Below are 27269 nucleotides of genomic sequence, written 5' to 3' on the forward strand. Positions count from 1 at the left end.
ATGTATTTATGTCTGAGTAAAGGATTTCTCCTTTATGCATTACTGGTACCTTTAAGAGGGACAAAGTGTTTTCAGCAACTGTAATCACATTGTGTTATTAATATAAAATCTTGTCTTTATGAAAGGATCTCTGGGTGTTTCATGGATATTAAGCCTCCCAACAACCAGCTGAAGACAGGTACTGTTACATAGGAAGTGAAACTGAGGCACGAATTCATGGAGCTGATTTGATTATAGTCACTTACTTCATAGCCCAATCCCCTGGGTCTTTGTTGAGCAGTGAAACTCTGGTCTTCCCCAGACCATCCTTTAAATTTGGGGTGATGCTAGGAGCAGAATCCGTTTCTCAGAAAGCCTTTTCTCCTTGGTGGATGAGTTCCCTGCTGGATTATGGAGCTAAACCAGCTTCCTCAGTGTTTACACAGCTTCTACAGCTGAAGCAAAAGTGGTGTGCTGGATGTGGAAATGCAGGAAGAGTTTCCTGCAGTACCCTCCATTGCCCTGGATGAGGAGGAGCACAAAACCCCACCCTGAGAGTTGTTCTCTGGGCCAGCCTGGAATCCTGGCTCTGAGAATGATCCTGCAAGGGGTGGGGCTGCTGGGATTTGCTCTAGGTGACTCAGGGTCTGTGTATCAGGACTGCTCCTGGTAGGGTTGGAAGACCTGCCTTACTGCTTGGAATTATCTTCTGACCATGTTAATTAGTACTTTCTCTTTGCTTTTGCAAAGCTAATGACTTGTTGGGGAATTTCAAGTGCTTTGTTGAGGGCAACTGAACACAGACAACCTTCTGGATGCTAGGAAAACTTTGCCAAATACAGGGAATCCACACAGCTCACGTCCATCCCTCCCATGGCCCTCTGGAGAAAGGCAGTCTTTTGAAGTCTCTCTCTTGTTGAAGCAGCTGTTGGGCAGAACAGAAAGCAGCTGCAGCCCCTTATGAACTGGATTACATTTTCTGCTGCTTGGAAAAATTCACCAAGGAAACAGAGAGAGACCAACAAATAGCAGAGTCTGGGGATGGACAGCACTGCTGGCTACCTGCATCACTGTTCTGCAAATTGCTAGCAGACTTCTAGGCAAAAAAAGGTTGTCACACATACTTGGCTAAATGACAGCCTGGGACCCAGCCCAACCTTTCATCTTGCCTGCCAAGAGTCTTCCTCTTCTCTCTTTCTTTTTTTGCCCCTCTTGAGTTCTCTTCAATGAATTTATCACTCCTGATACCCTACACAAACCAAGAAACTGGGCAAAGCTCAAAGCTTCTCCTGCTGAATCAATACACAGGAAAGAGCTGGGGTTGCAGCTTTGGCCAATTGTCTTTTCTGCCTGTAGGACAAATACTTAATACAGAATGTTTTTGTGTAATTGTGTCCTGAAATCCCATTCTAATCCTTTCTTGGGAATAGAAAGTAGTTAATTTTAGGCTGGATCCCACTGATAACCTTTCCAGCCAACAGGGAGAATGACTGTTACCCTCCCAGCAGAGATGGGTCCTAAGTGAAACCCAGTCAAGATTGCAGGAGGGACACTGTGAATAGCAGCTGAGACAGGGATAGATGATGGGTTTAGTCCCTGGCATTCTGCTGTCTCCCTTTGCTATCAGAGCTAGCTCTCTAGATCTAGTCTGGATTTACCCTGCCTGACTTCAGGTGTTTAACTGTTGTGTCTGTTTAGGAATCTGTGCACCCATGGTGATCTCTGGTCTGACTGGAGAAGCAGCAATTCCAGGGAGTAATTCAGGGTGACTGGCACAAGTGGGCTGAATCCAAATCTGAAATTGGTTCATGCCTCACCCAGCTGAGCAGGGAGCCAGACCAGAGAGCTGTGTCCAGCACTAACCTTTCCTCCCCTGAGTCAGAGCACCCCAGTGTCAGACAAGCAATAGGTGGGGGTGGCTGCAGCACGGATGCTCTGGGCAGGACATGACCAAGAGAGACATGTTGTGGATTAAACTACTATGAGCACAAAGCCTGTGGCTCATGACTTACTGACAATTTTAGCCCTGGTGAAGCTGGGGCTAACCATAAACACAATTAAAGGAACAGGCTTGAGGTCCCAGCAGTGGTTTGGTGGGGTCTGGGGGAGCTGACAGGTTTGTCTTGCTGTTTGGCAGGATCTGTAGTCACATGCTGAGCTGCCAGTCACTGCAGGGAGATGTTAGCAGATTCTGGCACTGCTGCACTAACCAGCCCAGGTTCCAGGCTGTCCCACCATGCCCACCCACAAGACAGGTTGCTCAACTTAGCAAATCTCTCCCACCTTGAGTTGTTTCCAGGTGTTCTGGAGGTGTTCACCACTAGAAGGTGGTGAGGGATCATGTCTTTTCACCACCTTTCCATATCCCTGAAATACCCAAATGAGCCCTTTTCTCCTTCCTCTCCTTCTCTCAGGAAGGCAGATCTCTAACCTTGCCCCAGTGTAAATGCAGGCAGGGATCCCAGCAGGTAATAAAGCAAGAAATGAACACATTTCTCTAATGCCTAATCAAAATTAAAGAGGCATATGAAATTGCTGGAGTAAGGCTTAAGGAGGACAGACAAAGAATAGGTTCACAGACTTAGATATTTGTTTTTTCACTAAGAGCTCTGCATTTTGAAATCCATCCACACTGGAAGGAAATCTTACCCAAAAAATGAATATCTGTGTGTAAGTAAGCCACTTTGTGTGGTGCCTTATGAGGAGAGACCCCAGAAGTCCTGTGCTCTGCCCCTTCAGATACTGCAGAATGAAAGTCCAGTGGATTTATTTCCCTTGGCAAAACAACCATTTCTAGTTGCAAATCATGACTGAGATAAGCTCTTGCAGATATTTCTTAGTACAGAGGAAAACTGCTCAGCATTATGCAAGTTTGTGTGGTTAGCCTCTCATGTCTTGTGTGCCACATGTCTACACTCAATCCTCTCACAGGGTGAGCAAGGCCATAGCTTTTTATCACTAGTCTGATGTTTCTCTAAACATTTTGCCCAGGTTTTTGGCTCTAATGCATCAGATTTCAAATATTTTTTTATATATAAGGTTTGAAACAGAAAGGCTTTATGAAAGCTATGAAACTGCAATCTATTCTTAATGAAGTTTGAATTGGAAATTTGTCCCTCCCCTTTATTTTCCGTTTCCTTTTCCCCTCTTTGTTAGGTGATTACAATATAGAAAAGCATTCCCAGGGTTTCCATTCCCGTCTTCCTTCCTGTCCAGATGAGCTGGAAAGGGGCAAAACCTCTGCCCATCACCTTGACCCTGCAATGAAAGCAGGGGTGCTCTGAGCTCCCAACCCTTCAGTGTTTTTGGAATGCAGAGAATCCCTTCTCTCCAGGTCATGGCCCCTCTCGAGCACTGACAGGGGAGGGTGAGGGAGATATGGGGTTTCCTTTTGGTCTTAAATCCTAGGAAGTTGTTTCTGTTCTGCACAACATTTGCTTCTGGTTTCTGCACTGCACAAGCCTTTCCAGAGAAGTTGATTTATCCAGCAAACATGTTGGCACTTTTTTGTTGAGGAAAATGTCTGTTCTCTAGCCACTCTGACCCTGCCTTGGCTGGTGTTTCAGCAGCTCCCTTCCCTTTGTACTCAAAGGGCCTTGCAGAAGGATAAATGATCCTTGTTGCCTGCACACAAAGAAAAATCTTCAGTTTTGCTGATACATTGAAATTCCTAAGAGAATAATTTGAGTTTGAAATAGGCAAAGGACAAATGCCTTGAAAATCTCTGATTGTAAATGTGAGGGAGAGCAACTTATCACTAACTGACTGCTGTTAGGAAGGGGGTACAGCTAATAAAACCTGCAAAGTGATTTTGACTCGACAAAGTATGTTTTGACTGGGTAAAAAGAGAAGGTCAGTTGATGTTTGTGAGACAAATCATTGACTGCAAAATATATATGTAAAATAAATACAAAAAAAATATGCAAAAAAGTTACATAAAGGCAGCAGTATAGTTTGTGAGTAGCAGCCAAGGTATGTTACACCAATAGGAGATAATAGCCCCAGTGTGAGACCACAGGCAGCATATTCCATTGGTGTTAATGAATGCAGGAAATGGCTAGATTGAAGGGGAAAAAAGCAGGGGGGTCTTTGAAAGAAGAGCTCTTCCTTCAGGAAATTTTTGGGTGTTTGTTTTTTATGTTGTTTCTGTCCATGCCATGGCTGTGAATGTGTGTGAGAAGGCTTGGTTGATAGTAGGGCTGACCTAGGAACCATCAGTAATGATAATTAGGTAGTAATTTGTTTGGGGTTTTATGCATATGCAGTTCTTTATACTATACATGACTTTGTATATTTAAATAGAGGGACAGACTTCATTAACCTAGGAAAAACAGGGAAGCTGGGAACTTCATAAACATTTAGTTGCAGCTCCCCATCCCCTGAGAGAACTCTTCACAGAAAGGTTGTTGACAAGGTCAAACAAGAGAGTCTGACAGGGTATTGCTGCTGCTTCTCTATAAGCACTCACAATTAAGCTTGATTAATTTAGGAGGAAGAGGCAGTGGAGGGTTTATGGGAAGCACTGCAGGCACACACTTCTTCTCTGTTCCTGAGCTACTTGCCCCTGCTGCTCCCGCCCTTAGAGAGCCACCACTGGTCCTGAACACCAGGTTTGTGCTCTGATGAGGGACAGGGACAGTGGTACATGTCCCCCACAACACCAGCAGCTCTCATCCAGCAAGGATTCTGCAGAGCTGACCTGACTCAGTGCATGTCCACACAGCTCCTCCAGTGTGCTTGATCCACCAGCAAGCCGAGCCATGTACTGTGTAAGACACCAATCTGGTGCCATATGTGAACAGAAAACCCTGTGGCTACTTGTTACTCAATAAATTGATGCATGATTTAGAGTTCTTCCACCTGCACAAGTGGCCATGGCATGTTTTTGCCCTTGAAGTATAGTAGAACTTGTTCATTTTTGTAACTTCCTCTTGGTTTTCACCAGGGTGGTGAGGGTTTGGTGAGCTGGTGAGTGGTTTAAGGGTAGGTGAGCTGTCCCACACCTGATCACCTGATTCCTCTGTGCCTTTAATGCAGCCCCCTAGCAGGGTGAGGACTTGCTCCACTTTGGCAGACTTTGGTAAACCTGTGCAAGCAGGGTCCAGCTGCATGCAAACCTGCCAGCCTTCACAGAATTGGGCATTTGAGAATCCCTGGCAGGAACAGAAGAGATCACCTGAAGTGAGACTTCAATTGCAGAGTGCAAAATTCACTGCTGAAATTGGCTGTGCCTGTAACAGAAAGTGGAGCAGGTGAAGAAAGAGAGTTTTGCTGAGCTGCAAGGTGTCAGGATATTTAGGAGACCTTTGGTTTTTCTGTCTTGGCTATTAAGCTTGGTCCTTCCAGGCTGACCCAAAACTCCTGGATGTGCAGAGCATCAGCTGCAACCAAAGAGTCGAAGGGTGGACATTTGAGTAGAGGAGGAGCAAGGGGACCAGCAGCAAGAGGAAGTGTTCTGCCAACCACAGGCTCTCCACAGACCACAGGCTGAGAAGCACAACTTCCTGAGTATAAACTTGTCACCAGGGTGGACCAGCAGCACAAGCATTCTGCAAGGTAGGGAGGACACTGGACAGGCAAGCCAGCCTCGTGGGACACACCAAGCTTCTCACATCATTTCCATTATCCAATTTTTCTGTACATCCAAGAACCTTACAATGCAGGAAGCTCCCGTGGCTTGCTTTACATCCTATTTCTTTTGCCCCTCTTTCTGCCTGTCAGACAACAAGAAATTTGTTTACTTCTGACTAGAGAATGACAATTACCTGGGTGTGATCCCTGAAGATCTCAAGAACTTACCTTTCTACTTTTGGGTTTTTCATTGTTGATTATATTTCAATTTGTTAGGTTTTGGCAGATCCCTTGGCTCTGTTATGAGTTATTAAAACCTGAATTTTCTGCAAGTCAGGGTTCATGTTTGGTGCACAAAATAAGCTTTTGTGTTATAGGTTTTTCAATATATCACTTTGCTGCCTTCTAATCTTCCTAATACTCTGTTTTATGGTGAAACATATAGAATTTCAGAAATTTCCAGAATTTTAAAGAAGTTGCAGCTCTTCCTGCAGCTAGGTTGGCTTCAGGGTCTCACTTCCACCACCTGTTGAAAGAAAGAAGAACCCAGCAAGGTGACAAAAGGCAGGTCCAGAGAGCAAACTAATTCTTCTCCTTCTCAGATTAATTTGATCTGAACTGATGAAGTGATCAAAGATGGGCTGGCTTATGAGAGTAAGTAGATGGCATCAAAAAATGACCATTTCTAAGGTAGAAGCAAAATGAAGCTTGATGTCTCTCACAGTGAACTGAAAGTAACAACACTTTAATTCACATGTGTCTGAACAAAGATTTTTTAATAAGTCTGTGCAGTTTGGACACCAAGCTACCAACATTCAATGTGTTCCTAATCACCTGCCTCATCAGAAGTGATACAAACCAAAGAAAGCATGGGCAGATCTGTTTCTTGAAATAGGTGAAACCTTGTACTTTTGCTGCTGTTATGTAATTCCCATTATTCCTGTAAGGAGAGCAGGTGACTATGGAAAAAAGGGATATAGAGATCTGCCTCTATTGCCAGTGGCACAGAGCCCTGCAGCCAAGTCCAGCTGGGTTGGTTGTGACCTAGGATGAAAACCAGCCCTGTGAGTTTTCTGTCAGTCTTTTAATCTCAGCACTGTCATCTCACCCATCTCCATGAAGCTCCATGCTCCCAGCTCTCTCTTAACCACAGGAATTAACAGCACTGTCTATCAGGACTGCTGTGTTGGCTTCAGGAGCTTCTATCTTTTCCTCCTGCTTCAGGTGCTCCTTTTAACAACTGGGCTTGAAGGGTTTCAACATGTCAGCTTCAGTCACAAGCTGGCTTGTCCCAAATGGTATCCCCTCAGGTACCAGCCAGCAAATGTTGCTCTATCACCTGGCACGTGGAGTTTGTGGCTGAGTGTCTGTGTTTCTCCCTCAGTATCAAGCCAGCTGGCACACAATGTGGTTCCTGCTCTGCAATAAATAAATATAAATATAAATATAAATATAAATATAAATATAAATATAAATATAAATATAAATATAAATATAAATATAAATATAAATATAAATATAAATAAATATAAATATAAATATAAATATAAATATAAATATAAATATAAAATTGTATCTCTTTCCTTGAGGACAGCACCAAAAACCCTTGTTCTTTCTTGAGGCCTTCTCATTTTCCAAGGGAGAAGTAAAAGCAGTACAACATAATAATAAAAGACTAGCTTCTAATTTTTAAATCTTGTCCATTTAAACAATAGAAAGGCACTCAGTAATTGCTTATCAATGCACTACAGAGCACTTGATTTCCAATTTAAGATTTAGTTTTAAAAACTTGTTATGTCTTTCCTCAGAGCAAATGTGCAGGAGAGAGGAATTAATCTGGCAGTCCCTGCTGCTGTTTCAATTGCTCTGTGTCTCAGCTGCCTCAGGGGAATTCAGAGTGTCCAGCCACGTATAGTCCAGCCAGGAAGCCCTTACTGTCAGCAGGTTAGTGACAGTATTTTTGAAACCCATTGCAAAGGTATGCTCAGGCTTTCACCTGCACAAAATTCAGAGGATTATATCTGCTTGCTGGTCTGCTGACTTTTGGGAATATTCAGCTGGCAAGTGTGGCTCCTGGTTTCTAAAGCAGTGAGTCATGGTGGTCATTACTGCAGTGTACAGTCACTGTGCAATCATTCAAACCACCACTGTCATTATTATTGCCTCCAACAAGCAACCTGATACCTTCTGCAACCCTGGGGCAGGTGTGTGAATGTAATCACTGTGCAATTAATTACCCCGTGCTGCTAGTCAGTAGGGAGCTCCCTGCTTCCCAACTGAATCCAGTTCAGCAGAAGCACTGCAAGATTTAAACATACTTTGCAGTAAGAGCTCAGTGAAAAAGAAAAGCAGGCAGCTCTAGGGACAGCTTTTCAGCTTCACATCACACCTAGCAAAATGAGCACCTGCCAAAGGGTTTTGCAGGACTGTGGGACAAGAACAGAGTTTTATGCTACTTTTAAAAACTGAGGCTTTAGAAATCATCTGATGCAGGAATTCTGAGTGAGCAAACTGGAAAGGCCAGCTGCTCACCGTGGTGGCCCTGGAAATCCCTGCAACTGGCAGCACTGCAAGAACCCAGGAGCTGCCTGGGCTCCCTCCTCTCTGTGCAGCCACAGAGCTCCTGCAGAGCCAGATTAAATTGCTGGATTAAGCATTCCCACAGCCCCATCCAAATCTTTGTGACAGCTGTGCCCAGGACAGAAGTCAAGCACTGGTGCCATGACTGTCAGCTGGTGTGTCGTGGGTCACAGCAGTACAGCTGGAAAGGGCTGGGAGGTCGTTCACTCCCATTTCTTAGCCAGCACAGATTTGATTCAATAAAGTGTGTGCTGCTGCTCCAAACCCAGCATTTTAAGAGATTGGGGCAATGCAATCCTCTTCCTCTTCTTTTGGGAGTTTATCCATCATCTCTTATAACTCACTGACAGGAAACCTCTCACCAGACATTCCCCTGATTCCACATGATCCTGTTAATGACTCTTCCTACCTCTTCTTTTGCCAAAGTCTCCCCTTTCACTCCTCTGTGCTTTCCTCCCTCTCTACAGCCTACTTAGCTCCTTCCAGGCTGGTCTGGCTTTTGAGAGGAGAATACCTCATCCCTGAGGGCTCAAAAATATTGGACTCCTTCTCTGCCAAAAAAAGAAGCCTTTTCCACTGCCCTAAATTTGCTGGACTGAAAGACTCCACACACTCAAATAATGAGATTTTCCATTAAGGCAAACACTTTCAGGCTCTTACTTTTTCATCTTATATGTCTGAGTTTGGAATTATTTTCAATTTTCTATCCATTCTCCAAAATTCAGACCCTACATGCAGTCACATGTATTGGAAGCTCAGTTCTGTTATTTTTCTTCACCAGCCTGTTCTTGTTGCCAAACCCCAGCTGGTGCAGTGAGCAGGGCTCTCACATGTTGTGCCTGTGGGAGGGAGCAGAGGGATGGGTTCCTGTACCTGTGGGGAGCCCTTCAGGTTCCTGATGCCCACCAGTCCAGGCTGGTTTGTGTTACCCTCCTGACTTTGTTGATAGCCCTCATTTCCCTCCAGGCAATGGGGTTCCTGAGCATCAGTGCTTTGCTGGCCCCACCTTACATAATTAAAGGCTAACACTGTTCTGCACTGCAGGAGCTGTGGCTGTACATGTCACCTTCTATGCCACAGTAGGACATCATCAGCACTGACCTCCTTTTGATTGAGGTTTCACACACCATTCAGATGTGATCAGGTTCATGTCTATGTGACTAATTAGGGGAGTAATTTTTGCTGTTATGGAACATTTCATTATATGTCAACTTTCTTTCCCTTCAGTTCATTACTTCTTTCCCACTACTGAGTATGAATTATTGCCATACAACACATGTTTTCCTTTCACATGGCTTTTTTTTTCTTTCTTGTGAAAAAAACCCAAGAGATGACTCAGAGTAACTTCCAAAAGCTGTCTTCCACAGTTTTACTCTATATGTTCAGATGATATTGATTAAAATCACATGCTGTTATATCTGAAAGAAATTCCCTCACCTATGTGACAACCTGGACTTTTATCACAAGTAAAGATAGTTTCCTTATTTCAATTTGCTTTTTTTTTTTTTTCCTAAAGCACAGTTCTCTCATTCCTACTGTCTTGACTATGATCTTAAAAAAAGATTGATTAAAATCAAGATTCTGTGAACTAATACCTTAATCTACAACTGGAATTACAGAGGAACCTGTATTTTCTGGGAAAGCTATCTGTGAAGGGTTGAAAAAGAAAAAAAAACTGCTAAAAATAAAATCTATGTGCTGCTTTTGGGATTTGAAAGGCTATTTTTACACAGACTGACTTTTGGGACAGACTTGCTGTGTTAGGTAAGGCCTTTGAAATCACTTTCTTTTAGTAATTTAAGACTGACCTTATTTGAAATGTAATACCTTAAGATCTGTATCTTTAATAGGAAAAGGAAAAATATTTGAAGTAAGACCAAATAAAAAGTGAGAGTCCTATTTCCAGTTCTGACATCTAATCAGAAAATTAGAGCAGCAAAACACTTTTTGTGTATGTTCTTTTACATTTTCTTTAAATGTAAAATCAATTAATCAAATGAATGACAAGCTTGTTTCCCCATGAGTCCATGGTCTTACCCAGTAGAACTCTTGTGACCAGACTTTTCAGCACAAGTATTTCCACTGCCTGCAGAGCTAAGCACATGTATAAATACTTTGTCAAATCAGCACCATAACTCGAAGCCAGTATTTAGCATCAGTCTGCCATTAGAATGCAGGGATTCCTCTGCTGCATCACTACTTTTGAAGCAATGAAACACCTCTCAGACCCTTCAGCTGAGTGGGACAGGCATGCTCCACCCTCTGTGGCTCTGGCTGCCCCTGTGTGTCCCTCACCTGTGTCTGTGAGCACCTGCACTCTGGCAGCATCGATGGGTGAGCCAAAACCAACAGAGCTCAGCACAAAGCAGCCTGCCAGCCTGTACATGACAATGTGCCTGGGCTTTGATGTCCCCAGGGAGCATTCCTGATGTCTATGTGCCCCTGTGTTTGCACTTGCAGTCCTCACTGCCAGCAGTTTTCTGCTTGCAGTTCTGCTTACCAGGGATTCCCTTGCTGTGTTTCAGCCCTGTCAGAGATCCCAGTGAAGAGGGGAAGGAGACACATCTCTGTCAGGCCATTGCTGTGCAGAACTGCCTCCAGCTTCCAGGGATCAGCATCCTTGACAAACTCATCAAGACTTGTCCGGTGTGGCTTCAGCTGAACATGAGCCAGGAGAGGGCTGGGGCCATCCTTGGCAAGGAAACTGCAGGGGTAAGTCCAAAGTGATTCCAGTTCAGACAACCACATTTCCTGTCCTTGGTTAGGAGAGCAGTGCTTTTTATTTATGTGGAAGCAAAAATATTTAGCAGACTGCTCTCTGTTTCCATTACCATTTGATGCTTTACCTCTCTCAACAGCACAAAACAGATATATTTGCTTTGGGAAAGCAAGGAGTATTATCTCTGGTTTTATTTGCTTACCATGTAGATTCATGGAGATTCTCATTCATGGTGATTATCCTAATCTGGAGCAATGAAAAAAATCTGTGAAGAAATGGACCTTAGATTCAGGGAGCTGCTGGGAGTCATTTTTCTTGCAACTATTGGTATCTGGTTTGTGTTAACTGAGTATTAGAGAATTATACATGTGTGCAAAGCTCAGAGCTTGCTTAAGGAAAACAGCTCTGTGCCAAAGGGAGCTGCTCCCCTTTCCTGAGAGGTCTGAGAAGTAGGGCATGGCAGGCTGCAGATGTCCCAGCTGGGGGACATTCCTCTTTGGGAAGGACAGGTGCAAATGACCTGAGCTGATGTCAGGGCACACCTGGTCTGGACCTGTCCCTTGGCTGAGTCAGTCTGTCCCAGGGCTAAGTGCTGGCACAGCTGAGTGACACCCTCCAGTGGCATTGACCTGAGCAGCCTGAGTGCACTGCACCCCGAATTAGATTTCTCATTTAGACTGAGCAAGTAACTCTCTCTGTTTTTCTGCTCTGTCTGTAAGTGGAGATGTGTGTGACTGTCTGTGATGTATGGCCCAAAGCCTTCTCAGCCATTATCCATTTCCCTGCTGGCAGGGAGTTCCCCACCCCTGAGTGGCTTTGGGAAAACATCTTGCCTCAGCTCCTCCTGCTCATGCTGTCCTTGGGCACAGCCTTCAGCAGCACTGGGAAGCAGGCAGAGAAGAGATGCTGCATCAGAAGTGTCCCATGGCAAGGGCAGCATCTCCTGCCCTCTGTGAGCCCTCCTGAAACTGGGCAGCACCATTCCCACCTGTGGTGCAAACAGAAGAGACTCATTTCAATACTGGTGCTGAGCCAGGTATAGGGTTAAGGACAGCTCAGAAAACCCACCTCCTACTTCTCTGAACAGCCATAGTCCAATTTTAGCCTTTGGCTCCATGGCAACGAGGCGTGCCGATCAGGAAAAAAGAAGTGATTCATTTCCAGGTTTCATTTCCCTGGCTGCTTAGATTAAATTTGAGATGCAGCAATATAAGATGGAGCTGTCTGGCAGTCATGGTTAGAGGGACAGCACTGCCATATGGGTGAAGGACCTGGGAAAGGGAGATACTGCCTGCCTCCTACCTGCAGACACTTACTGGGACAGAAGGCAGAAATCAGCCTGTTCAGGGCATACACCTGAACATTTATTTGCATTTTCTCTGCCCTGATGGTGGACCTGAGCCCCTGGGGCTCCATTTCTTTGAGCTCAGTGGCCAAGATGACAGCACTGTGCGAGGTTGTGAAGCAGCCCCAAAGCTGTGTGTTCAGCATGGGTGCTTCAAAGTGACTGGAGATGCTCTGATGACTGAGACTCATGCAGGGAAAGGTCCTAGACAAGCTTTTTAAAAATTCCTCTGCCCAAGAAATTAATGGGGTTTTGCTAGATTTCCATACATTACTGTTGATTAATGATTTTATCAACTCACACTTCTCTTTCTAATATTAATATCCAGGCTACAAAATAAGCTTGATTTTTCAATTCAGTTTTTAAAAAATACATTTGCTCCTTTCTGCCCAAGTTTACTATCAAAGAACAGATTAAGGTGAACATTATTTTGTCTTTGTATCTGCACCTTCAAAATACAAGCTAAAAAAATCCCTGACAATGAGCTTTACTTAGAAACACACCTGGGATCTCCCACAATACAAAGAATGAGGCATTTTTTTCCTTTTTCTTGGTGGAGCAGCTCTGTGGGAAAGGACCTGCAGGGATGGTGGGCAGTGAGCTGGGCACAGAGAGGCTGTGGGACCAGGGCTTGTTCAGCCAGAAGACAACTTCAGGGGGCCTGGGCTGGGACATTCTAGGGTGACTCATCTGGGATTTAGGGCACTGATGTGAGGACCATCACTTAACAAATTGTAAGTGCAGTTTTAAACTCTTCAGTTCATGAAATAATTTGCTTTAGGTGTAAGTGGGACATCAGTGATGCATACAAATTTTGTAAGTCCCCTCACAGGTCTGAATTGCATTAGGATGAAATGTCCCTTTATCCATTATTTTTGTTGCAAAAAGCTTAACTAAGTGGAACAAAGATAAAATAAGGCTATTTAAAGGTGGATTGTACTGATAAAATTCTGCATTGTCAATGACCTAAAATAAAGTTTAGAAACTCACAGAATGTAGCTCTTGATTCTTTTCTCCTTTTTCAGATATTCTTAGTTAGGAAAGAGGGCAATGTGAGCAACATGGTCCTTGCAGTTCGCCTGCCAGTGCAGAACGAGGCTCCTGGTGTGCTGGAGTACAACATTAAAGAAGAAAAATCAAGTAAGGACTTCATGCTTTCTGGTCTTGCTCTGGTTATTGTACCAAGTCCTCTTCTGATCACCTGTATTTGTGTAATCTCACTTGCACTGAACAGGTTCCCCTTGTGACCAGCAGCAGATCTTGCTTTTATGATGTAGTTCAGTTAATATTTCCTACAGCTGCTTTACCTCAGCTCCCCTGCAGTTCTGCACCTTGTGTTACCATTTACAGACTCACAGTAGGGAAATAAAGCACCTCCAGATGAGGAGGCCAGTGCTTTGATGGAGTGAGGGGAGCTGCCTTTCACCAGCTGGAAGTCCTGAGGAAAGTGGAAAGCAGTGGCAGACTAAGCCTTGTTAACTCACTGACTCTCTCTATTTAAGCCACTGAATTTGGGGGTCACCAGTCATCTGACATCTGCTATGTTGCCTTTTCATGCCCCTCATGCAGTCACACTGAGCAACAAGATAGTCCTAAACTGTTCTCAAAGGCAGCCAGGGATGCAGGTGACTGATGGTATCCTGGTTGGATGGCCAAGTCTGCCATGAGCAAGTGAAAATTAACCCAGTTTGCAGTCAGCCACATCTAATGCAGCCCTCTGTGTAAATGGATGTGCAGGGCACATGATTTCCACTTTCAAAGGAATGTTTGGAAGCAACCAAGTTTTAGGATAGTCATAAAAACACACACTCAAAAAAGTTCATAAAAATAACTTCACACTATTTATTTATCTGAACACATCTAAATCCTCTGCCACTGAGCTCTGTCCCAAGGCCAGCTCCCCAGAGAAACTGTTTTATTCTCTGCTAAAACACTTGTGCTTCTGCAGATCATTGGTGCAACATTACTTTCCCTTTGTTCAAATGAACTTCTACAGTTGCTTTAATAGTTTTTCCTTCTCCTATATTTCTTCCCATCCCTCTGCATTGTACACAGATTTTAAAGCCAGAGGTACAACTGAATCTCTTAAACTGTTCTCAAGGCCAGACCACAATGTGTCACAGCATTCAGCTCCCTGTCTGGCTGCTGCAATCCCCTGGGAAGTTTTCTCTCTCATCCTCCTGCTCCTGGGAGCACCCAGCAGCAGAGATGCTCAGTGCTCAGTGTGAGGACAGGAACAGAAACCTTCTGCCACAATTTCAGGTGTTCAATTAAGAATACAAGGGCAAGGGTTAGCTGCAGGGTAGGGAAACCTTTTCTTTATTTAGCTATTTGAACTTGACCCAGCACTTAGATTTTTCATGGTGGGGAATCAGCTTTTGATGATTCAAGCGTTCCTTTGGATAAAAGTTAAAATATCAAATCATGTCATCCTCAAAAATGTCATTTATAGAAATGTTACTTCTTGACTCATGTCCTGTGCCATAAAATCTGATTTCTTTCAGGACAGGCAAAGTAAAATGTAGTACAAAAATGTCACTGAGCTAGCCCATCTAGAGAGACTTTGCTGCCATGCGTTTCCAACTTGTTTGTTTTTTCTAATTTATCACTACCTTAATGCAAAGGATGTATTGGGAGACAAGCTTTCTGGTAGAAGCAAGAATTAAATCAGTTTCCACCATTTTCATACAAGTTGCAAAAGGGTAATTAAAATTCAGCTCTCATTCATAAAGCAGGAAAGGTGCCATCACATGCAGCAATCCCAGAGGCTCATGCAATCCTGTGGTGGATATTCACATTATTTTTAGCTTGAGTTCTGTCAGTGTTGCATGTCAGTTGGTAGAAAGCCTCTCAGTTCTCCATCCTGCACTGTGTTGACAAGAACACACTGGGCACAGAAGTTTGCTTCCTTTCTCATTTAGGGTGAGTACCCTGGATTTTAAATTTAAAAGAAATTGAATGACTTTCTGTTAATAAAGCTGAAGGCCTGTACCTAGTACAATGGGAGATGGTAAATCTTCTGTGTCACAGAGTAATCTAATACCTTAGGTAATTAACTAATTCATTAGCTTTTTTAACTGCATTACTACACTGGCTTCTAAACATTTTTCAGAAATAAAATTAAAATATGTCCAAAATCTTTAAAAGAACTTAGAACCTTAGCTTCCTTGACGAGTAACCTGGTATGTCTGGATTGCATCAGGTTGATGATGTGCCCTTCACTCATCCCTGGTATTCTGTAAGTGTCAGGGCAGGAGACCTCTGAGCACCCCCAGAGATACTCCCTTGCTGTGGAATGCAAGTTGGAAGTTTGGTGTTACACTTCTGAAAATATGTAAAAACACCCCAGCTGAATAGCCTGAGGGCCACTGTGGATGGCAGGGTTTTTCCAAACATCAATTCTTTAATTTCAGAAAATCTCTCTTTCGTTTCTGAGTTGGCACATAAGCAATGATCTGTGTGACATGCTCCAGGGAGAGCTGCTTGTCCCTTTCTGAGAGCTGGCTCCTCCTAAAGCAGGAATTTTGGAGAAGCAGGAACAAATTCTTGCTGCCTCAGTTCAACTCATTAGACTCCACACAGTTAATGCATTCAGATGTGACCTGAAATCTCAATTTGCCTTGACATACAGAGTTCTGATTTTATGGAGAGCCTTCCTTCAGTTAAAATTCAAGTTGCAACCAGCTCACTGTTTTGAATACCCTTGCCAGCTCCCTATTGTCCTTGTCTGTTTGTAGAGTCATTCTCATTCCACCCTACCTTTCAGTCAGGGTCTGAGAAGGGCTTTCCCTGGTATCACAATTATGGCACAGAGGTTGTTGCCCAGCCCCTGTGTTCCATATAAAGATGGCCATTCAATGAAGTACAAAAACAACCTTCAGAATCTTCTTGACATTGCACTGCCAAATAAGAGTGGTTCATTGTTTTACTGTTTCTTTTCCCCATAGGAACTTAGTTGATATTTGGTGAAATATTTAGGGAAGTATGGTTTTCTGATGGGAAGACTGTACTTAATTGTGTTTTCTCTTTTTAAGTGGAAATCCCCAAAGAATCCACTACGTAAAATAACAAGGAAATGAAACTGCTTTCCTCTTTTTCTTTTTTTTTTTTTTTTTTTTTTTAGTTGGGGATATTGTCACCTCTTCTGTGAAGTAGCCCTTAGAGAGAACAGAAGAATTGACTTAAAAAATTTTCTTCTGGTTCTTCTTGGTTGTAATTCTTCCAGAGTCAGGGCAGCTAAATCCCAGTGGTATCAGTAGCTATAGAAGAGACCAAGCAGTGACACCAGGTACCATATGGTTCATCAGAAAGCTGAGAAACCTGGCAAGATTCAAAGCCTTGGGTCTCTGTGGTTTTGCACTTGGCATGAAGGATCCCTTACTTCTTACTCAAAGCAGTGGAAATCTCCCAGACCTAAAGCTTGTTAGAAGATCTCTACCATTTAGAGGTGCAGTGCTAGCAGCTACCTCTCAGTCTTTGCCAAAATCTCGACTACTTTGTGCACTTTCTGTTCTGGGAGCTGTCCTTTATGTCTGCCTCATTCTGAGATGGAGCCCCAGATTCACAAACTGAGCACCCCTTCCTCAGCTGACTCCTGCCCTTGGCTCTTCTCAGAAAACTGAGGGGAATTAGGGCTCAGGCCCTAATTCCTTTTCATGTATATACCTTCAGAAGCCATCCTGCTGACCTCAGCTCCATTGCAGCAGTATTAAAAAGGGAAGAGTCAGATGTTTAAAGTACATGTGCATTTCTGAAGTAGCATATATTGAGAGCTTGGATGAAGCATCTGAATACCATAGATCTTTTACATATGCTTTGGTGTGGGATGTGTAGTAATTGTTTTCCAAGCTCTTCTGTACCAAGAAAAAAGGATGTGATTCCTTTCCAAGTAAGCAAAATGGCACTAAACAGAAGTATCTGCAATTTCATAGAATAAGGAACATATTGTTCATATTATTAGATTTTTTAAAAATAGAAATAGCAAGGAAATTTATTTTCTAAGTCCATCATGAACTCTTCAGGTTCATGTCATAAGGGCTTTGGGGCTGGCCTGGTCCTGCCATACTGCCCATCTCCTGTAACCATGCTCCTGCCTCCCCCATTGCTGGGACTGGCTCAGCTCACTTGCAGCTGTATTTTTGGAGGCACTCCACACAAGCCCATGTTGTGGAGTTGCTGTCCTTGTCCCTTATTTAAGCTGTACCTGTGGGGACACTCTGCCACCAGATACAACTGCTCTGAAGCATCTTTTACCACACATGGGGTCAAGGCTGTGTTGAGACCCCAAAATCAATGAGTGCACAGCTGAAGGGGGGTTGGTAGTGAAGTCTTGGCTTTAGTGTGGCTATTTCATTTATTAGAGGAAAATTGTGAGACTTAAAGTTCTCTGTGCTCTGACCCTCCAAACTTCTCTGCAGAGCAACTCTGAATGAGCTGGAATATAACAGAGGTCTTGAAATAACCTTAGCAAAATCAAATAGGAAAACCAAAATAAATTATCTCCAAGTAATACAAAAATGTCCAGAACATGATTAATACCTCCTTTGAAGGATGAGACATGGTGCTATTGGACATGGTAGCTTATACTCAATTTCTGGTTTATGGACAGCAGCTGTACTCCAGGCTATGTGGTATGAGCTTGGGGTAAGGACCCACAATATACCTGGACTGAAAAGGTGCAGGCAATTACTGCACTCCAAAGCAGTTTAAGAGGAATCACTGAGTGTTGCTGCAAAATTGCAAGTCTGGTAGCAAAAAGGATGTTGATAAAGAAATCCAATGTCTGCCTTGGTCACCTTATTTGACCTTCTCTTAAAGTCAGACTGAGCTAAGGAAGTGCAGACTGGAGTTTTATATTAAATACTTGAGACAGGAAGGATTTAGGAAAGGATTACAACTAAAGGAAAACACACAGCAGCAGTTTAACCTGTCTGGTTAATTCTCTAACTGCTTTTACCTGGTTACCATGAAAGTTTGTGAGGATCTGACCACTTTTTCCATCCATCAGTGAACATCTGCCAGCAAATTATCAGGGCAGAAAGAAGATTTGCACCAGGTATAGAGGCAGCAGGAAGGCAGGCCTTGCTGGGGAGGCCAAACAGAAATTTAGATGAGCAAAGATGTTCCTTTCCATGTTGGATGTTAGGAAATGTGAAATCAACAGGAAAAGATTACTGAAGGGCTAAGATTTTACAATATACTCCCTTGCCTTAATGATCCCAAATAGGTGCAGTCTAAAGATGTGAAAGCAAGCTTAATTCTCAAAGTCAACTTTGACAATCAATGCAAAGTCACTCCAGTCACTTCAACACTGCCATTCCTCCTTCCCAAGAACATATGGGAAAAGATCCACAGTATTTATTATAGACTAATGCCATTTGCACAGATAAAAAGGACATGTGCAGTCATGCTGACTGTCCTGTAACAATAACAGATGGAAATTAAACGACAGTAATCAGGCAGCAGCATGTTTACAGAGGGGCATTAGAGCAACAGGGGGATGGACTTTGCTCATCTTTGCAGGCTTGGCTCTAAACAAAGCTGCTGAAAGCCCTGGTCTTTACATCCCAGCCAGCCTGAGGTGAGGGCTGTGGCCATGCCTGGCAGGATGGCAGAGCTCAGATATGAAGGAGACAATTCCTGTGTGTGTGCCTGCACGGGTCAGTGCATCCCAGTGCTGTGTGAGGACACTCACAGGGCAGGGAAGAGGGGCAGATTGAGTAGGAACAACTCAGTAGATGCTCTCTGTTGGCTCAAGCACCTCCAGATGCTGACAATAGACTTGTCTATTTGCACTCCTCTGGCAGCCCAGCTAACGTGGCCAAATACAGTCACTTATGGCAGATTTTCCTGTTTAATTTTGTTAATGTTTATTTTAATACATAATTCTGAGGCTGGATTAACAAACTCAGAGACTAAAGCACTTGCTGCTAACATGTCACAGTATGGTCAGGTGGCATTTCCCCACGTGAACTCCATTGGAGCTCTGCACAAATGAGGTCATGGGAAAAAATAGGAGGATAGCTCAGTTACTGCAACCTACTCACAATTTAACTCCTTTAATGTGAGTGGCTAGTTGTGCAGATGAACTTTGTGATATGAATATTTTTGTGGAAGTGCTGACAGCTCTTGCAATAGCTTCCTCAGTTTTGCAAGTCTTTTTGCTAACACTCTGTCTCCTGGAATCAGGAAGTAGAGTGAAGATAGACAGAATTTTTTTTTCCAGAAAGAAAAATAACCATCACAAATACAGAGAAAAAACTTACAATTTTGGTAATACTCAGAAAACAGAAGATACAGGAAAATAACCCATAAGAAGACAACCTGACATTAAAAAAAATAATTTTAATTGCATTTATTTTGTATCCCTTCTGAACTAGAATAAGGATGGAAGACAGAGAAATCTGCAGTAGAGACTGAGGTCAGAAATATGGGATCCTTCACTTCATAGTGTAAGTGGATATACTGGTGTATGTGCTGGTATATCTGACCCTGACTTCTAAGATTACGACATTTATTTGGGTAGCACTTGCAGATTTTCATGGGAGGTTTTAAAAGTTGGGCTGGATGAAGCCTTGAGTGACTTGGCTTGATCTCATGGATGGCTCTGTTCTTAGTAGGATTTTGGGCTAGAGATCTCCTGCTGTCCCTGGCAGCCTGAAGGATCCCATAAGTGATACTGAGTCAGGCTGTGGACAGGCTCAGGGTAGACAGCAGCTCTCAGAAGGGATGTCTCAGCAGAGCAGCAAAAGCACTTCCCATTCTCTAAGGTCCAGGTTCTTGAAGAAATACTGCTAAGATTCACAGAGGGAAAACGGTAAAAAAATAAGTAAAACAAGTATTTTCCATACTATTGTGTCACCTGTGATCTCCCCAAAACCCATAACCTTCCTTTCTTCAGTTTCTTCTCCCTTTGTATATAGGGAAAGATAGAATGTGCTCAGTTTATTTAATCAGTGCAGATTTGCAGTCAACTACTATCAGGTACTTGTACATACTTGGAAAGGCCAATAATGCCCCACAGAGGTAATCATATGCCCCTAGGCATGTTGGAGAGCTGAGCTTTCTGCAGGCTGAAACAGATTTCATGTGCCATTAATAACACTGCAATGCTCCTGGACTGTTGTTGTACAGATATTAAAGGGAATTTTCAGTTGGCATGGGACAAGCCAAGGAGTAAATGTACATTCCACTCTTCCCAAGTCAAACCTCTCAAAACAATCTCTGGCTCCACATACTGCAGGCAGAAGGGCCCATTAGAAAGTATCTTTGGTTACTTCTGTAATCACTGTAATGGCACCACAGTTCTTTTTTAAATGGTCACTTTAAACAAAAGATTTGGCCTCCTTCAGTGGAAACCCTGCAGCATTCAATACCAGAAAGAAGAATTCTTAATTCTGTAAACTAAGGCATGAAAGCTGAGTAGGACTATTTATAGCTTTGGTTTCCTCTGAATAGATGAGAGGTTGAACCTGACATTACAGAGTGAAAAGATCAAGGTGGTGCTTTTTTTGGTTTTTGGATTGTGTATGGCTTTTATTTGACAACCCATTCTGGCATTCAGAGGCAAAGCAAAAAGAGGACTGACTTGGCAGCCACCTCATGAACTGCCCTGGAGACTTGTCTACCAGTCAGGAAGGTCATTAAGCATCTTTGAGTTCACTACAGAATATGACTTTACTGAATATATATTTATGTGTATAAGGAAAAAATACCAGTTGTCCCAGCAACTAGTAGTGAAGGTACTGCAGCCCCATGAGTACGAGTAAGGTGGGTGGAAAAGGGCATGGGCCCTCTCCTGAGGAGAAAGGGTCAGGTTTTATGTGAGTTCAGGCTGTGACTTGGTGCTGACACTGCTGCCACAAGAAGGGCTCTTGCCATTCCTCATCTACCAGCAGCACGTGTCCCTGCCCTCCAGCCCCTCTGGTCCCTGTCTCTGCCTCAGGCAGGTTATGGCTGGGAAGGAGGAGCAGTGTTGATGTGGGAGTGTGAAAGCAGGACAGTGTGGTGGGGCAATGCTTCCTTAAGGTGTTACCATATGCTGGGTTATGTGGAATAAAGTCTGGAATGGAGAAAAAGGTGGTAAAGGGCTGAGGTGACTTTGGGAAGGGTTGGTGTCAGGCTGGAGAGGGAGGTCGGAGAACAAGCTGGAAAGGGGCAGCAGGTGACCAAGGATGGAGTCACATCCTGTAGGGCTGAATAATTGTGTGACCCTCAATGTCCTCTAGGCTGGCCACGGAGGCAGGAGCCCAGCAGAGCTGCCAGCAGAGGAGGCTGCAAGCAGGGCAAAAGCACCCTGGGGGTGGGTGGGAAGTTGGTGGAAAACTGTGGCAAATTGCCCCATAGCATCCAGTCTTCCAGAGGCAGAGCATTGATGGCAGCAGGATGAGGAGCTGACCTTTCCCTTCCCTGCCAAGATGAATTCAGCTGACTTTTCCAAAGGAGGGCACTGATTTTACAGGCTGAGGGCTGAAGCACAGGGGATCAGCCAGCTGTGCATCACCAGCCCATCCTGGCCAGTATTGTATTTACTGGGCTGCAGAGAGACCTTTTGCTTGCTGAGCTCTTGGCAGAGTCCAGCACTGAGGTATCAACACAGCTATTCAGACTGCTTTTGTATGCTTTTTGTATAGCCTGACAGGCAGTTCAGCTGCTGTACTGTGTGCAGAGTCAAGTTTTCCAATTTGTTTAAGAGGAATGTTTTCCTTTATTGTTGCATGATGGAGCATGTGACTAAGGCAAAGTGAGAATCTGTTGTCAGCTCTGGGCCTGACAAGCCTGAAAAAAGAAGAAAAAATAACAAGTTATCAACACCCTTGGGACAGAAGATCCCTCTTCCCTTCTTTCCCCAAAACTGATTCCATCTCAATTAAGCAAATCATACATTGCAGCAGCAAAACTTGTCCAAGACTACTTTTTTCAATGATTAGCAAACTAATGAGTAAAAGTTTGTGCATTTTTAGCAGGGGAGACTGGAAAAGCTGAATATGTAGTTACCTTCATGTTTATTTTCATTTGAGGAGGACTCTGGGCACACAACCTATCTCCTATTTTCCTTGGAGTAAAGAACTCTATTCTGGGGGGCAGACACCTTGCCTTTAAAGAGAGTAGGCTGATGAATTTTGTCACTTCACATTGTGGTTCCTGTTGCTGCCTATAAGATGTAGAGATACCCTAGTTATCTTCAGATTAGCCTCTCTCAGACACAGATAACAATCTGCCTGCATCACCCCGGGCTCTGCATGGGCTCATTTCCCCTGTTTATGCATGGCTCTCATTAGCAAGAAAAGTCTGCCATCACCTACACAGCTTCTTGGCATGAAAAACCTCCCACTGAGTGAGTCAGCTCCTGGCATGGGATAACTGGGCAGCTCTGCCCCAGCCTTGACCTTCAGCTCTGTTCTGCTGCTCTTCCTCTGAATCTCATCTGCCTCCACAGACAATACCAGACCAAAGGCCATCTCTGTGTGGGCTGTAATAAGGACATAGGAGACATTATCTTTGTCTAGTCTGCTGCCAGTGGTTTGATTTGAGATAAGACATAGAATGATTTCTAGTTCCCTAAGGATGGCTAACCTAGACATCTTCCCAAGATCAGTCTGTCTGCCAAGGATGTGTTTTCCATTAGCCCCATCACTATTAACCCTGAAAAGTGGGTTAGAGTCAAGGAGTTCCCCTGCAGGAGGCTACTCTGAACTAGGAGCCCAGAATTTTGGTTTGGTAAGAACAGTGACCACGGGCCTGGGGGATATTGTAAAACATGGTATGAGGACACATTTTTTAACCTGTTGTGCAAGTCCATCATTTCTCTCCTAAATGCAGATGTACACAAGGAAGGCAGAAACTCTCACCAAGTCCTTCTCATTTGAGCTGAGTCTCACATCACTTTGACATACTGCTTATTTTAAAACATTAAACACTTGTGCAGCTGCTTTTTCAAGATTGAACAGTGCCAGGTTTCTCTGTGGTTTACAAGTTGTTTTGGAAACATTCTGGTTGCTTATAGCGGGTAGCTTTATTTTTATTTTTTTTTTAACTCTCAGCCTGAAGAGTTACCTCCCTTCTCTCCATACAAATGCTTTCATTTTATTTGAAGCTTTAAACTGGTAGGATTGTAGGGAAAGCCTTTTGGAAAGAAGCCTGTAGGGGTCTTGTTAGCTTTGCTAATCCTTACTTTGGGGTTTTTTTTGGTTTTTTCCCTATTTTTCACTCCCAAGAGGCATAATGCAAAATCTGTATGTAATCAGAGCTAGAGACTATGCAGGCTGTTCTAGGATAATATTGTCTTACCCTGCTCTGCTTAGTACCTTGAACACAACCCAAAAGGCTTACTGGCTTTAAAACAGCTACTCTAAATCAGTACCCATAATACAAGTGTCCTTGTCCCAGTGACTAAACTGAAACAAATTATTATTTTTTATCCTTGGACAGTGCTATCTAAAGATCTTATAGAGCTTAATAAACAGGAGTTTAGATTCACAAATGAGGTAAATAATATACTGTTTGTATTGAAATGAGGGCATAAAGGACCTCACTCTTTGATCCTTGAGTCGGATCCTCAAAGTCAGTGACAGTGCAATCTATCCCACTCAGAAGAAGGAAACAGAACTTCTTTCACCAGGTTGGCAACTAGGGGGGATTGCAGCTCTAGGAAGAAGAAGCGTTTTTTTTTTTCTTTTTCTTTTTGTTTTTTTTGTCCAGCCTACTGACCTCTGCCATTTCAAAGTGGGTTATTCCCTTTCATAACTCACTCTTGGAAATTGTCTTATTTGTAAAGGCTTCTCTTCCTGGAAGTCTCTCCTGCAGAATGTGATTCTGAATACTGGATGGCTTCCCTTAAAACACTCAACAAACTTCCTTTTTCTGTTTGATTAACCTCAGCACTACGTACTGAGGTACTTCACAATGTATCTCAGAGTCAGAGAAACAAACTTTTCTCCAAAGTAAATGGAGAAAAATGTTTTTTAATAAACTACACCTGTATTATAGCATACATTTTTCACATAAGGATTGTTATCCATATGATCTGGAGACTGTTGCTAAGAGCTAAATCCCCAGAATTTCAAATCATAGCACTGTTTCCTGTTACATGAGACACAGGGGAGACCCTTTATATATCTGAATGCTTCATTTGCATCACGAAGTTTTACCAAAGAAATTTGCCTTTTGAGAGTAACTTACAAGTATCTATGTCCAGTTTGTCTTGTCAGTCATGACAAGATTTAATGGGCAGCTGGGCAGCATAAATCTTGTACTGCCACTGTAATGTACAAGTGGATGCTGAATGATCTGCAAAAATGTGACTTCTCCAGCAATGGTCCCAACTCTTGCTCAGCTGCTTAGTGCAGAGTCCACATTGATTGAATATGTTGTCCTACTCCCCTGGGTGTTCCCCTCAGTCTCTTGGTATTTCAGAAAGGTATTTCTTCCCTTATTCCTGCAAAAACAGACCCTGTGTGGCTACATCTAAAACTTCAGCTGTATCTCATATTAAAATCAGGTCTTGGGAATTCCCCTGGGAAGAAGTCCTGGATCTCCTCTGGCTGAAGAAACTCTGGAATTTCCACAGACTTTAAGATGTTCATTCCATACCTGGAAAGTGGATATGGAGTTGAGGACCTAACAAGTAAGGCAAGGGCTTTGAAACTGAACAGTCACTCTTGAGTGTGTGCTCTGCTCTTAATCCCTGAAATAGCTGGCAGTGCTACCCACATGGATACCTTTAGGGAAAGCACTGAGGAGCTGTGGCACTTTTAGTGGAGTTGGCTGTGCTTGAAGTACCTGTGAGAGGCACTCTCTCATCCCCTGCTGAAACACTGATCACAGTGAGGAGGAAACAGCAGCAAAATGCCTGTAACACGTTCCTGCTCGAGCATCCTGCAGCAGAGACAACCAGACCAGGCAGCACCAGGATTTCAAGCTAATTTAAAGGCATTAAGTCTCAGTGGGCACCAAGGTGCTGCCCATCTGCTTGGGTGAATGTGGATGAGCAAAGTACAGTGGAGTGGTCAAGACCCCTGTGGCTGTTAGGGGTGAGGACTGTTCCTTACCTTGGCAGCAGAACATGCACACAGGGCAGAGGGGAATTACCATCTCCACTGAATGTCCCTTCTATTCAGCTCCAGCCTGAGTGGAAAAGCCTGTGATTTGCATCTTCTTTAATGACAATTTGTTCAGCACAACATAATTATATTTAGTGAAGAACATAGTTTAAAAATAGAGTTCACTTATACTCTACAACCAAGCTCATTAACACTTTATCACTTTCATAATTCATTAGTTCCAATTTCCCAGGAGCTGCCATGACAATGATTTTTTTTCATCATGGCTAGAAAGATTAAACTCTGTAGGAAGCCATAAAATTGAAATCTTTTGAAAAAGCATGAGTTGGATGCACAACAGGAGACTCAGGCAGAAGTTAGAACCGGGGAAGTTTCAGCCGTTCCCTGATGAGGAAAAAAGCCAGAAGCAACTGGGAGTTAAGTAAAAAACACTAGGAAAGACAAGAAAGACAAAACAGACATAGGACAGTCTAGAATTGTGCAACCAAAACTGAAACTACAGCTTCAACATCATGTGGAACAAGCAGAGGCATCAGATTACAGAATGAATAAAAAGGCCTTGAGAAGAAAAAACAGATTAACAGTGGCAGTTTATCTGTTTTACAAAAACACTAGAAGGCCATACAGTACTGTCCACAAGGTCATCAAGAATAACATGAGAAACAATGCTAAAGACAGATACTAGGAACTTCAAAACAGAGATATTGCAGGAAGGTACCATAAACACACCAAGGACTTCTACCAATGAAGTCTAAATTTCCCTTCTTTAGCAGCATCCAGTTGAAGCTCTTGCTCTTAAAATCACCACAAGCCAGTTGCATGAATAAAGGTCAGAACTGGAGAACTGAAACAATAACCTGAAGGAATTACATCACACTCACACATTTCTGCAAAGCACAGGAGGTAGGACCAGCACAGTGCATGGTGACAGACACAACAGCCTCAGCACCAGGCTATGGCAGTCACTGTAACACTCCATTAAAATACCCAGGGCTCATTCCCCAGTGGCAGGAAACTGCTAACCTGCAACAGCTTGAACTGTCAGTGTCTGGGAGTAGGAATTTGGCAGCCTCTGCTTTGGAGTGATCCCATCCTCATAGCAGGTTTACTCACTGAGGGTAGCAGAACAGCAGCAAATCTGGCCTGTGCTGCTTACTGCAAAGGTCATGAGAACTGTGGTATCAAACCAGAGACTTACATCAAAGGAGAAAAACACCTCTTGTTAGGAGGCTATGGATTTATAACCTGAAAATAGAAACAGATAACTGGAATCACACCCATAATGATAAATCTCAGTTTCCCAGACCTGTAAGAATGAGAACATCTAAGCACATCCAGGCAGGACTTCTGAGAATGGTTGTGTTCTCAGTAGTCCTCTGTCAACATAACTGCTGCAGAATAAGGAATTTGTGTCTTTGAATTCAGATGTCTCTGAAGGACTACACAGATACCAGAAACAACTGAAAAACCAAGTGGATAGCACTAACAGTGCCACTAGAGAAGAAGAAGCTGAAGTAATTGAGTCCCATGAGCCTGTGTAAGCAGTAAGATGGAAATTGGCTTGGTTTGTCCATGTGACCAGAACCATGGAACTAGCAAACACAATTCTGTGGGGAAAAATCAGAGAGGAAAGGAAGGCAGAATGCTCAGGGACAGTGTGACTCAAAGACATCTGCATCTGGATGGAGAAATGATGGGGAGATCCAAAGAGTGAAGGGAACATGAATACAGATTCAGTCAGTGCCTAAAGATTTACATTCTTCAGAGCTGGTGTTTGAAAGGGGAAGATGAGGCAATCATGAATATATGTAACAGTTCATAACCTGGCCATGTCCTGTTCATTTACTGAATTGCCAAAGGACACAAAAACAGAGTATAGTCACCAATGAACCACTGATTCATGTTGCTAATGCTTCTGTCACCCATAGAAAACTTCAATTAATTCTTATCTCTTTGTTTCAGACTACTCAAAATTGCCCACTGATCTACACATTTCCCCTTTTATTTCCTGAAG

At 43.3% G+C, this 27269-nt stretch overlaps 1 protein-coding gene across 1 annotated transcript in view; it reads left to right on the forward strand.

The window, feature by feature from the left end:
• The window catches only part of LOC130254099 (ras and Rab interactor 3-like), a 155141-nt gene that overhangs the window by 98295 nt on the left and 29577 nt on the right, over positions 1 to 27269 (forward strand). The window contains exons 19-20 of the mRNA XM_056493323.1: positions 10656 to 10842; positions 13220 to 13334. Coding sequence (XP_056349298.1) covers positions 10656 to 10842; positions 13220 to 13334 — 302 coding nt within the window. The remainder of the gene's footprint in view (positions 1 to 10655; positions 10843 to 13219; positions 13335 to 27269) is intronic.

This window comes from Oenanthe melanoleuca, chromosome 5 (assembly GCF_029582105.1).
Source record: "Oenanthe melanoleuca isolate GR-GAL-2019-014 chromosome 5, OMel1.0, whole genome shotgun sequence".
NCBI classification, from domain to species: domain Eukaryota; kingdom Metazoa; phylum Chordata; class Aves; order Passeriformes; family Muscicapidae; genus Oenanthe; species Oenanthe melanoleuca.